Source organism: Myotis yumanensis, unplaced genomic scaffold (genome assembly GCF_028538775.1).
Source record: "Myotis yumanensis isolate MYYU_CA2020_CCGP unplaced genomic scaffold, mMyoYum1.0.hap1 SCAF_4, whole genome shotgun sequence".
In the NCBI taxonomy this organism is placed as follows: Eukaryota; Metazoa; Chordata; class Mammalia; order Chiroptera; family Vespertilionidae; genus Myotis; species Myotis yumanensis.
In genome coordinates this window covers 32,211,002-32,225,148 of record NW_027223755.1, presented here as the reverse complement: position 1 = coordinate 32,225,148, position 14,147 = coordinate 32,211,002, and the positions used below count along the sequence as shown (strand labels likewise).

General features: G+C 36.2%; 1 protein-coding gene across 4 annotated transcripts in view; it reads right to left on the bottom strand.

The window, feature by feature from the left end:
- The window catches only part of IPO11 (importin 11), a 128,516-nt gene that overhangs the window by 38,530 nt on the left and 75,839 nt on the right, over window positions 1–14,147 (bottom strand). For all 4 annotated transcript variants that reach the window (XR_011471166.1, XM_070412044.1, XM_070412046.1 and 1 more), the window contains exons 22-24: window positions 13,776–13,852; window positions 10,070–10,149; window positions 9,579–9,659 (exon numbers count right to left, since the gene is read on the bottom strand). Coding sequence is in view for 3 of the 4 variants with exons in the window: in XM_070412044.1 (XP_070268145.1) it covers window positions 9,579–9,659; window positions 10,070–10,149; window positions 13,776–13,852 (238 nt within the window). In the remaining variant the exon portion in view is untranslated. The remainder of the gene's footprint in view (window positions 1–9,578; window positions 9,660–10,069; window positions 10,150–13,775; window positions 13,853–14,147) is intronic.

Sequence of the window (14,147 nt, the reverse complement as noted above, 5' to 3'; positions counted from 1 at the left end):
GAGGCTTGTGGGCAAGCACCAGTCTCAAGGCAGAGCCAGGTTTCCCTTTAAACTTCAAGCAACGTTTCTCAAGACTGACGACTGGCATTCTAAGTGGGACAGTGTTTACTGTGCAGGACTATTCCATGCATTGAGGGGCCTTTAGTATCTTCAGTCTGGACTCATCATGTACCAATAACATGCTCCGAACACAAGGACAATCAAATACACCTCCATGCATTTCAAAACGTTTTAAAGATAAGCACAAAGTACCCAGGAATGACAATGTTTTCTTTTCTTTTTCTTCTTCTTTTTTTTTAATCCTTCGTAGGGATATATTTATTGATTTTTTTTTTTTTTAATAAAGAGAGGAAGGGAAAGAGAAAGAGAAACTGAGAAACATCAATGTGAGAGAGAAACATTGATCAGTTGCCTCCCATACATGCCCTGACAGAGGATCAAACCTGCAGTCTACATATGTGCCCTGACCAGGAATCGAACCCAAAACCTGCATATTTGCCCTGACTGGAAATCGAACCTGCAACCTTTGGTGTACAGGACGACTTTCCAACCAAATGAGCCACCTGGCCAGGATGACAGAGTTTTCTAATTTTGAGTAAGAAGTAAAGGGGGATGTCCAAAGACAAGACAAGCTTAAAAATATAAAAACTTTTTTACTATGGACTAAACACTATGCTATCTACTAAAAGACACAGAATAAAAGATATTACAGTTCCTGATTAAAAGCCACAGGAGATTCAGCACAGAATTAAATATGATCTTCATAAGGCTTATTTTGTTTAAAAAAAATGGGAGTTGGAATAGAGTTGAGGAAGGCATTTGGAATAAAGGTGGGGATGTAGATACGCTGGAGGACTGAGTCTCAGAGAATGATGTCACTAGACAATCTCCATTTTATCTATGAGTGGAAAGTAAGGCCATCTGATTGTTAGATACATATTTAACTTCATTTCCTCCTGAAACCCAACTAAAATTTTAAGAAAAGATAAACGGGAAAGGGGCACTTTTAAAAGGATAAAGAAAATGACAGATGAATACTGAAAGCTACAAAGAAGAAATTCAAAAGGCATTTAGAAGAGACTTCTTCGGGAAAATTAAAGTAATAAAATACCTGATGGGGTCAATATGTCTGAACATAGAGCAGAGACAAATGGTATAAAAAAAATTACACCAAAAACATCTGACTAGTTTCAAAGGATTACAAAAGTTTGTGTAGAAAAGAAATTTGATCATTATGACTTTTAAAATATAAATTCACTTAAATGTATCTATCATTTAATACAAGCAAGGTGTTGCTATACATATTCTTTACATATAAAGGTATAGTTACTATTGTGTAAAAGAACTACAATATTTCAAAACTAAATTGGAGTCTTTGTATTCAAAAAGTAGGAATCATAGCTAGGGAAGGTAAGATTGTTTCTGAAAAATTATGTAGGAAAATGCAATTATCAGACTTGGAGGCAGGGATTGTGTAATTGAATTAAGAGAAATTTCAGCAAGTAGAACTGATAAAAAATAGAAAACAAATTGAACAGTTGACTAAAGGTGAACAAGTCTGGGATTACTCCTAGTTTTCATGTTTGGTCAATGGATACAAATTATGGTGTTGTTAGTTATACTGAGGTTTGATTTTGGACATGCTGAACTTGAGATGCCTGTGGGAAATACATATGGAATGGTCCTACATTATTGTCACACACATAACACTCTATAATCCATTTCCCAAGAAATATTTTGCAGTTGTGACTTAAAAGCCAGATTTCAAACTATTTCCATAGTGAAGGTTCTTCTATATGGTCAAACATTCTAACATAGTTTTCACTTCTAAACAAAATTTTGAAAAATGCATCTCTGACTTCAGTGGTAATATACAATTGTGTATATTATTTTAAGTGAAATACATGTGCACCAGACTGCCAAAGAGCTCCAAAAAGGAAATGACACTAATTACAACTAATAATAAGTAGTTAAAAGTAAGATAATTTCCAGATGTTAACAGAACTTAAATCACAGCTTACTCTGCTTGGTGGGGAATCTTATGTTCTCAGGGATTTTAACATGTTTGATGTGTTTTAATCCACTTAGTTTCCTTTTGTTTTAATGTTCAAACTGTCCATAATTAGCCAGTGGGAGCTCCTTCGAAATTAATTCCCTGCCCTCGCCTGTTTGACTCAGTGGATATAGCGTCGGCCTTCGGACTGAAGGGTCCCAGGTTCAATTCCAGTCAAGGGCACATGCCCAGGTTGAGGGCTCCATCCCCAGTAGGGGGTGTGCAGGAGGCAGTCGATCAATGATTCTCTCTCATCATTGATGTTTCTCATCATTGATGTTTCTATCTCTCTCTCCCTCTTCCTTCCTCTCTGAAATCAATAAAAATATTTTTTATACAGTTAATTTCTGCATCCTTTTGACAAAATCCCACCTTCCCTTCCTTCTAGCACAAAGAGAGCTTCCCAGATTATCTTGTATATCCCTTGCCTGAGCTCTGGAGTTAACCAGTAGGACACAATATGTACAGAGCACAATCTAGGTTCTGGGGTACTTGCTGCCACTGGATTGATACTGCTTCTAGACAGTAAGTTTCTCATCTAGTTTCTCTTCTCAAAAAGCATATGCCATAACCTCACCAAATCCAAGATTACATCATTTTACATAACTTCTTTGATTTAATATTTCCATCTTCTAATATACTGAAAAGAGCCAGATTCTAATAACCTTATTTCTTTCTACCTACTATATATATATGTTTCAAAATAACAATACCAATGTTACTAATAACAATACTGATATCTATACTAATTAAAGGGTAATATGCTAATTAGACCAGACATCTTCTGGATGTCCTTCCAGACAATGCCACGGTGGCAGGGGCCAAGGCAGAGGCAGTTAGGGGCGATCAGGCCGGCAAGGGAGGGCAGTTGGGGGCGATCAAGTCGGCAAGGGTGGGCAGTTAGGGGTGATCAGGCCGGCAGGGGAGGGCAGTTAGGGGCGATCAGGCCGGCAGAGGAGCAGTTAGGGGCATCAGGCCGGCAGGCAGAGGCAGTTAGGGGTAATCAGGCAGGCAGCCAGGCGAGCGGTTAGGACCCAACGGTCCCGGACTGCGAGAGGGATGTCTGACTGCCGATTTCTGTGGGATCAGGCTTAAACCGGCAGTCGGACATCCCCCAAGAGGTTCCGGATTGGAGAGGGTGCAGGCCGGGCTGAAGGACCCCCACCCCCCACCCCATGAACGAATTTCGTGCACCGGGCCTCTAGTGTAATTTATAATATCCTTGTTTCTGTTCTAATGTTGTATTCTACCAGTGACGTACCTGTAAAGTACTATGTATTAAAGTTAGTTGAAATATTCTTCTCAGATGTCTCTACCACCAACATAATAATAGATTCAAATGTTTCATCTTGTTTTTTATCTTTAGGAACTGCTTTACTTTCATTATTTTAAATCATGTAGAATATCTACATGGCTCTAAAGCAAAAACACAAAACAGATATATATCCTAGGAGATCTAGCTCCCATTCTCTCTCCCTCTGCCCCCTACACAACCACTTTTATTAGTTTGATTTATTTTTCCATTGTGTCTACGTGGCACTCTTTCAATACAAGGATTAGACAATAGTCTTTACTTATAGTCTCAAAAATCATTCTCAAACTGTCTACAGAGGTTGTCTTCATTCCTTTTTAAAGCTGTACTCTTCTGCATGGCAAAATAATCAATCATATATTACTATTTTTATAAGCATTTTGCTATTACAAATTGAACTTCTGCACTTTAATTTTAATCCAACCCTTTTCTGGTGGATCATACCTGGAACAGACTGTATTTAAAATCTGTCAAGAATGCAAGCTTTTAGTTTGTGCCTTGCACTCAAAGAATTCTATTGATTTAGGCTTACACTAAATTACAAGAAGTTAGATCATGAATCCTGAAGTCAGAATGCCTAGCTTTACATCACAGCTCCAATACTTACTAACTGTGTGACCCTGGGCAAGAGATTTACTGCTTTGTTACTTAATTTCTCATCTGTAAAAACTGGGAAAAGAACAGTACTGTCGTCATAGGTTTATGGGAGCATTACATGAACTCTATATCTCTATATTATGTGCTTAGAAATGTGCAGCATATAGTAAGTGCTAGTATTAGCTATTATTAATATAGAATAAATTATGCCAGAAAAATATTTGTGCCATTTTAAATAAACCATATCACAAAGAATGAAAGCAACTGGCTCATTACTGCTTGATTAGATCACAGGGGGGAAAAAACAGAATTTCTAAACTCAAAGTTGAATATATACACATAGAAAAATTTCAAATTAAGAAATCTTAACAATTAAAATTTGAGTATTTTTAGAATATAATTGTATTCATCTAGATAAGTTGTTCCAAGTCATAGAATACAATAAAGTCTATTTTTGCTCTTAACCACTTGCCCTAAAGTAGGCATACTTGTCTATCCAATTTTCATAACATTGTAATTTTCTGCTTCAAAGCACAAAGTTACTTTCATATACTGTCAGAAATTAGTATAAGTGATGTTTAGTAAAAAATATATTTTAAATGTTATATAGCATACTATATTAAGAAGCAGTATCTGAGCGGTATTAAAAATGAAAATAATGAGCTAATATTAAAAACTATTATTATAGCTTTAATGAACTCCGAGAATAGGAAAATGCCAAAACTTTTAAGAGTACTCTTAGCTTTCATGTACAAGAAGAAAAGCACCACTGTCCTAGAATATTCCTTATTTAAAAACTCATAAATACCTTATTAATGATAATTAATATATTCCTAGTTATTTAACATCTATTTAATAAACAATAAAATACTGGTTTGAGATCAAATCAAATATACAGGTTTGACAATAGCAATGTTCATATAAAAATAGCCCTAAATCATGTTATCAAATTTTAATTAAAGTATTAATGACCTCCTATTGGCATAGTACAGAGAAATTGGTTTAATCTATAACTTATGTTAAATGTTACAAATATTTTAATATATATGTATGAAAACTGATTTGTGCTGAGTCATTCAATAAAAAATATATTAAGTAAAACTGAGGGACAAATAATGACATTATCTTCCTTTTACTTAAAAGGAAAAAATAAGAAAGTCATTTTTTTCTGCTAAAATTACAAGAATAGTGTTGTACATTATGTAAATCTGGAATTTTCCATAAATAAAAAAATTTTAAATTGTGCTATTCTGAAAAACAAGAAAGAAATGCAATTAATTTTAAATAGCCAGGTAAGATATGTAGTTCTTGATAAAGAGTAAAGCTCCATCACTGTGTAAATCACCTACTTAACTTTTAAAAAGTTAACTAATGTATTCTTTATTTTAAATAAACATTTATTTAGAAGAAATGGTCAGAGAAATAGGCAGAATAACTTGTTTTGTCTTGTTTTGTTTTTCTTACAGCCAAAGATCTTGGCAACCAACCAATTTTGTGGCCTACAAGTGTATTAGTGTGTTTTACCCCAAAGGGAGATTACTGGTGTATATATAATTAGATAACTACATAATAGTATTAAATTAGATTGAAATAGCCAACACTTAGATTAGCTGATTACATGCTAGGCATTGTTAAATAACTCATGTAATCCTCACCTCAACCTAGGAAGTAGGTAAAGTTTTCATCCCCATTCTATAGATGGAAAGTGAGAAACACAGATTAACTTGCTCAGCTCACAGAGTTTCGAAGTAGTAGAGCCAATACTCTAACCATACAGTTTTGTTGCAGTCCAGAGTGTAACCTGCCTCTAAGTATTTTACATGAATATAATTTTTTAAAAAATAGTAAGAAAGTAAATATTCTCCTTAGGACGTATTCTAAAAACTTGACTCATTTTTCAAATAAGTTTCACAATGTCCATTCCATGTGACTTAAAACAAATTGTCTTTCAACAATTACTTTACTACTAATAACATTGCAGAAAAGCAGGAGAAAAAATATTTTCAATTCAAATTTAAACATAAGAAGCAACCTCTTTCCTCCATCACTTAAAATTTAACTCAGAGGATTTCAGATATTTCAGTTACAGATTATAAAAAATCACATAGTAAAAACCCTTACATAATAACCAATAGAATTTAAGCCCAGAATGTACTCAAGAACTATAGAAGTAGCAAAACTGGGTGTGAAAACCAAGGCACAGGTCAAGGAGAGAATAACATTCCAAATGCACTGTCAGCATACTTTACACAGCACTTCTACCCAATGTCATGATAATCACCCGGCAATCTGTAACATGAGAATTACGGATTCCCAGGCTTCCAAATCACTTACATTGTATGCATTCAGAGAAAACAGAACATATATTTACTAAGTTTATGATCACAGAAAAACTTATAGGCTAGCAGAGGATAAAAACTTTAAAAATACACACACTAAATAATCTATAAAGATAACATCTTAATGACATAGCAATTTTCTCTCAAATTTCTGTCACTCCCACATTGCCAATCAGTTTTCCCTCAAATAGTTAGAATTAAGTCCCAAGTGTCAATTACTTGCTATCTCTTCTACTTCCAGAGAAGAAATGATCACTAAGGCAAAAGACTAAGATTGTGCTAGACTGATGAAGTTCCTCACTATAATTATATATTGCCAATACATCGTTTGGGTAAGAGCACAAATTCACAAAAAACTTCAGTAAACAAGTCAATGATACTGTTGTAAATGTTATAATATTTAACAGAAAATCACAATGTTATTTGTAAGCTTTGGAGCTAGAATACTTTGAAATTAGTATGGGTGAAGATTGATACACTTGGGTCTCAACAAGCCAGATGGAGACTCCTGTTATTACCCCTTTGAAGCCCACTTGCTCCCTGGTAACAGTGGCATGTGCAGATTCTCAGCCTTTATCCTTTACTCTAAAAAAGAAACTGAAGAACCTATAAACTAAAATCAGAGCTCTGCCATACAGTTTCACTCTATTTGCCCTCTTTTAGTTTTAAGTTTCTATTATGATTTAAAATATGACAGGAAGCCCTCACCGGTTTGGCTCAGTGGATAGAGCGTCAGCCTGCGGACGATTCCGGTCAAGGGCATGTACCTTGGTTGCGGGCACATCCCCAGTAGGGAGTGTGCAGGAGGCAGCTGATTACTGTTTCTGTCTCATCAATGTTTCTAACTCTCTATCCCTCTCCCTTCCTCTCTGTAAAAATTCAATAAAAAATATGTATTTTAAAAAAAACAAAGAAAAAATATGACAGGAAAACTCAGATAGAGTGCTAAAGAGTGTAATGTTTGGTAAACAAACTTTGGGGGGAGGGAGGGTCAGAATCAACTAAAGAACTTTTTATCTCAATTCTTTTAAAAAAACCTTTCAACATTATAATTATCTTAAAGCCTTAATGCCTAAGACATTAATATAACTGAATCATGCTTAAAAATCAATTGAAACATCAGTAAGATGTAATTCATTTAAGAATGAACACTGAAATGAATACTTGCCCCCCACCCCGAAATAAATGCAGAAGTACTGTTCTAGTCATTCTGCAGTGTACCTCTGTCTCATACTGACAGGCATCAGGCAGTTCTGACAACCTTGTCTCTTTTGACTGAAGACACCAAGGTCACATGCCAGTTACCTATACTCTTCACCTACCAGTATAACCACAGCTTCAATTACTGCCATCCTTGCCAACTCAGAAAACAAATTCTTGCTTCTTTTCCAAAGTAATCCTTCCATATACCCTCTGGATTTGAAATCACAATCCCTTGTATCATTTGGAGCCATTTTCTCTTCTACTGAGCCACTGTTATCTACAAAAACCTACTCAGATCAGGTTCTCTTTACTACCTCTCTATACATAAAAGTCATCGATTTACTTTTTAATACTACATTCTTGTTATAGATTAAAATCTGCACATAGAAAGGTATGTTGAAGTCCTAATCCCAGATACCTATGAATGTGACCTTATTTGAATACAGGATCTTTACAGATGTGATTAAGATAAAGTTAATCCCCTATGATTGGTGCCCTTAAAAGAAGAAATAACAGAAATACCAGGAAAATGTCATGTGACAACGGAGGCATTGTGATGCATGTACAAGCCAAGGGAGCCAAAGACTTCCAGCAACCACCAGAAGCTAAGAGAAAGGCATGGAACAGACTGTCCTCTGCAGTCTACAGAGAGAGAGATGGATAGAGAGAGAATGGCCCTGACCACATATTGACTTCTAGTTTCCAGAAGTCTGTGAGAGAGATAACCACTGTAATTATTATAAACTAGAGGCTCGGTGCACAAAAATTTGTGCACTGGGGGGTGGGGGTGGGGGGGGGGAGGAGAGGGGGTCCCTCAGCCTGGCCTGTGCCTCTCGCAGTCTGGGACCCCTTGGGGGATGTCCACCTGCCGGCTTAGGCACGCTCCCCGGGGATTGGGCCTAAGCTGGCAGTCAGATATCCCTCTGGCAGCCTGGGAGCCCTCGGGGGATGTCCACTTGCTGGCGGGAAGCAGGCCTAAGCTGCAGTCTGACATCCTTAGCGCTACTGAAGCGGGAGAGGCTCCCGCCATCACCGCTATGCTGGCAGCCGTCAGCCTGGTTTTTGGGTGAGCAGAGCTCCCCCTGTGGGACCGCACTGACCACCAGGGGGCATCTCCTGCACTGAGCGTCTGCCCCCTGGTGGTCAGTGTGTGTCATAGTGACCAGTCATTCCCAGTCGTTCTGCTGTTAGGGTCAATTTGCATATTACCCTTTTATTATATAGGATAGGATATATAAAGAAAATATATATCTTTAATCTGTAAAGATATAATGCATAAAGACTAATTCAAAGCTTATTTGATTGTTTTGGCTTTGTTTTGTTTTTTAACTGAGGTATAACTGACATATATTAGTTTCAGGTGTACAACACAGTGATTTGATATTGGTTCTTAATTTTACACAATCCATACAAACTTGGTATTCTGATAGTCAACCCAAATTAAAAGTAACAATTTATAATGTGAAAAATTTTATCCAAAAGCCGGCTAACAAACTAGAGGGGTGAGAGTATCAAATATCACCAGCCTTTGGATAATTCATAAAAGTTTTTAAAGCCTTGCTATACAAAGGAAGGTCTCGGGATGAGGGGACTTTCTTAAAAATGTGGCATCTGGCCCTGACTGGTTTGGCTCAGTGGATAGAGCGTCGGCCTGCGGACTCTAGGGTCCCAGGTTCGATTTCGGCCAGGGTCATGTACCTTGGTTGCAGGCACATACCCAGTAGGGAGTGTGCAGGAGGCAGCTGATCGATGTTTCTCTCTCATCAATGTTTCTAACTCTCTATCCCTCTCCCTTCATCTCTGTAAAAAATCAATAAAATATATTTTTAAAAAAATGTGGCATCTGCATTTTAACAACATCCTAGGTGATCTGCATGCATGGTCAAATTTGAGACTTCTGGTCCTGAAGTACTAGACCAACTGAATATTGCTAAAAGATATTACTGTCTAGAATTACTCTTCTCCTTGCCAATCATCCAAACTCAAATAAAGATCCAATTTCACAAAATATAGATGGAAAACTTGTAACAATAATCTTATAAACTTGTAACAATAATTTTTAAAGTGACAATACCTTGAGCACTTGAACTTGACCTTCTGTAGTAATGTCACTTAGCAGCTCACAAAAGGACTGACACAGACCTGCTGCATATGTCTGAAATTCAATCAAAGGTCAAAATATACATACAAATGTATTTACAATACTAAAAAACACATAAAATTCAATTTGGGACTCATTGTAATCTATTTGAGATTTATATACTAAAGTTACAATTACAACTCTTTAGGAAAGGTTAGAGAATAAAAGTATAACTTATTCCCTATGCTGATTTTTATAGCAATATGAGAATCTATTTATTCAAAGAGCATATTTTCTGGGTTTAAAAAACTAATTAATGGAACTGCATCTCATCTGCCCTGAAGTTTTCAATGCTTATAAAATTTCCCCCCCACTTCAAGTAATACAGATGAATCATTTAAATTTTGTAAAGGTACCTCCTCATTTCAAATGAGAAACAAAATCATAACTATATAAATGTTTACAATGTAAAAACTACAACATACCTGTAAAAATTCTGTTGATGATAAAAAGATATAACCGTTGATAATCTTAAAGCAGGTTCTGAGATTTTCTGAACTTTGTTCTGACAAAATAATAAATATTTTTTTAAAGGACAAGCTAATTCATCGTTCAGTTAGTTTAAATAAAGTGATTTATGTAAAATTAAGTTACACTTCTTCACAAATCTTTTCTGAGTGCTATTCAGAATACTATTATATAGATAACTATCTAAAAACCGGCATCAACCTATAACTTAATGCTTTCTCATATATCTCCCACTAGTTAAATCAATTTAGAAAAGAATATGAAGTTCCTTTTTTTTTCTTTCAGAAAAGAACTACATAACCAAATGACCCAATCTTTTGAATCAAACTATATTTCTAATGCTTGGATGGCAAACAACATGCAACAGAATCATTTTACCATCACATTTGGACATCTGCTTAAATGTGTTCATGTGATAAGAATTATGTTTCTCTATGTATGAAAAAAATTCCCATTATGCCCCCCAAAATTATATTGTGCTTAAATATTCTCAATCCTTGGACTTTGTTGTTCTTTTCCCCTACGCATAAAAAATGTTCTTTAAAAACTAATTATCAGAATAGCATGGGCAAAGGATATTGTTTTTAGTTATTCCTTTTCAAAGTGCAAAGTAGAAAACTATTTTGTTAAAATTTAGTATGATCAAATGTTCATGTCTTATCACATACAATAATGACATAATAGAATACAGATTGTATGTATATAATTATACAGATCAAAAGGACTCCAAAATATTATCTATATCTAAAACCTGCCATTCTCTGTTGCTAGTATTTAGAAATTCTATTCACTTATGATAAGACAGACTAAAATATTTTATTTCTGGCAAAATATGGGCCTAAGGCCAGGCTTCTTAACTATCTCACTTCTAGCAATGTAAGAAGACATTCAGATAAGAATTTCCTATATATACTCTCACAAGAAAATGACAATCCTATTTCTAGCTCAAAACGTATTTTAAAGGCATTAGTTCACAAACTTTAGGATTTAACAGATTATTTAAAAGCTAGAGGCCCAGTGCACAAAAATTTGTGCACTCAGGGGGATCTCTCAGCCCGGCCTGTGCCCTCTCGCAGTCTGGGACCCCTCGGGAGATGTCCACCTGCTGACTTAGGCCCGCTCCCCAGGGGATCGGGCCTAAGCTGACAGACATTCCTCTGGCAGCCCGGGAGCCCTCGGGGGATGTCCACTTGCTGGCGGGGAGCAGGCCTAAGCTGCAGTCGGACATCCTTAGAGCTGCGGAGGAGGTGGACCCTCACCCCATGGGGGTGTGGCCAGCCTGGGTGAGGGGCTGAGGGCCGTTTTCAGGTTGGCCAAGCCTCTTCAGGGTGGGGGGTCACGCTGGGGTGCCTGGCCAGCCTGGGTGAGGGGCTGATGGCCGTTTTCAGGCTGGCCACAGCTGCGGGCTGGAAGCAGGTATCTGGGATTTATTTAACTTCTATAATTGAAACTTTGTAGCCTTGGTCTCGCTCGAAGCCTGGGTTGCCCCTGGCAACCCATGTTCCAGTCCCTCCTTGAGCGGAGGCCACACTGGCTGGAAGCAGGTATCTGGGATTTATTTATCTTCTATAATTAAAACTTTGTAGCCTTGAGCGGAGCTCAGGGTGGCCAGGGCAGGTGGGAAGCTTGGTTTCCTCCATCGCCGGGGGCAACCTAAGCCTCCTGCTCACTCCAGCTCAGTGGCTGCCGCCATCTTTGTGACGGACTGGCGGAGTGAGGGTGTGCCGGTTAATTTGCATATTACTTTTTTATTAGATAGGATAAGGAAGTCGAGGAGACAGGGAGTGACCAACTACTATGCTAATGAAAGACATAAAATGAAATAACAAAGGCTGTCATCTAAATATTTTTTTTGCTACAAAAGACAAAATCTCAGGATAAAAAGGTAGGGCTTTATTTCGAATAAAGTTATCCTTATGAAAAATTCACATGGTCTCTTTCTCCTCAAGGAGAACGTCTAGTCTAGTCTGGACTTGTTCACATTGTTTCAGAGACCAACACTATACAACAGACTTGGGCAATCCCTGAGAAGGATTCATATTTCAGTGTGAAGTTAGGATTGTTATATTCCAGGCATGTCAGAGAATATTATTTCTAAATCATTGCTACCTAAAATTTTATCAAGATCTATAATGAAGAAATATTTAAGACAGGATTCTTTTAAGCCATCTCTTAACAGATATTTTAAAAACTATTCTAGATCAAGCTTAGAAACAATCTTTCAATATCGCCAAAATAAGTATACCTTTTTCCTGGCATATTCCTATATAAACACTTTTTCCTGACAATATTAAACTATTCAGTTAGTATACCCAAAGTACTAAAGCAGGAATTAAAGATGCTTCATGAATAAGTCTTGAAGAATGAGGACTCTGAATGGAAAACCTTAAATAATTTTTACATTTTACATTTTATAAACAAACACCTTTTAAAAGCAATAGTATTTTGGAGATTAAAACAAAACAAAGCAAAAACCAAATGGCCAGTAAATAGCACTGTATAAAATTCTTAAATACTCCATCAGTTTAAATGTCAATCTGCACTGGTAAAATCTCTCATAAAACAACAATTTTATAAATAAATTTTTTTTAAAATTTAGGCTATTACATACTTGTGAGTGGTGGCTGATATGTAAAAGGAAAGTATTCATTTCCTATTATTATTACAGGATTGGTGCACGAAATTCGTGCATAGGTAGGGTCCCTAGGACTGGCTGGCAATCAGGGTTGATTGGGGCCTCAGGCTGCCAGCTGGGGCCTCCCTTCCCCGGCTGCCGGCTGGGGCCTTCCTTCTTTCCGCGCCACCCCATCCTGGTCAGCGCATGTCATAACAAGCAATCAGTCTTCCGGTCAAACTCCAGCGGGGAGCATATTAGGCTTTGAGATATATATATATATATATATATATATATATATATATATATATATATATATATATTTTCAGAATACATGTTCAGACTGGCAAAAAAATATCATCTAATTAGATTTCATCCAAGATGGCCTAAATGAGACAAAAAGCCTACTTCTAGCACCCTGTCCAGTTCTATGGTTTCATGTACCAAAAGCGTTGCTTCAATAACATTAAGCTTTATGATTTCACAGCTCATATATAATACTTCAACAAACAATAATAATTTTGATTATATGTGGTTTATATTGTAGTTCCTTAGCTAAATCAGAAATATGTACAGAGTTCATTTGTGAAAAACTGATAGCACAAAATCACATTGAAAAAGAAGCTGGATAAAGCCAGGGTATACACTGATGGCCAGATTATTATGACCGGCCAGATTATTATGACCACCCCATCAGTACTTCATTGACACTTCCAAAAATACTGAATACTGAAAACTTCCTAAGCAAATACTCTCAAGGTTTTATTATTATTATTTGCATAACTAATTCACTTCATTGTACTGATGAAGCAACCTTATAGTATAACCTTTTAAATACCTTATAGAACTGCTATCAAACAAAAACTTTACCAGAGTTCAAACCTAATTTGTAATTAGTTTCCTAAGAACTCTTTGATTTTTATTCAGTAATTTAGTACATTTCTTGTTTGATCTTTAACAAGCAGAAATTATCCTTAAAACTTACATAGGAAAAAATCTAGAAACTATTAATTATGGCTGCATTCAAAACAGTATGCTTTAATACCTACCAAGAAGTGGTGGCATGTTCTGAAATATACGAAGCAACTCTGGTGTAATGCATGGGCTGTTTTCCAAAGTCACTAACCTAGGGGGGGAAAGATTAAATCACTTTCTGTAACCATTAAAGCTATTTAACAACACAACATAAATATTTTAAAAACTGCCCCATGTAAAAGAAGAAAAACAGACAATACAAAAAGTCATAAAATTATCTCTCTTAAAAAAATTACCAAATTCATCAAAATTAAAAACCTACCTACAAATCATGTAATATTATTTCTATATACATGGAAAAAAAACAGTAAAGAAAGTGACTACATACTAAAATATGTATCATTATAATGATAAAGCAAAATCATGGATATTATGAGTGGTCTGGT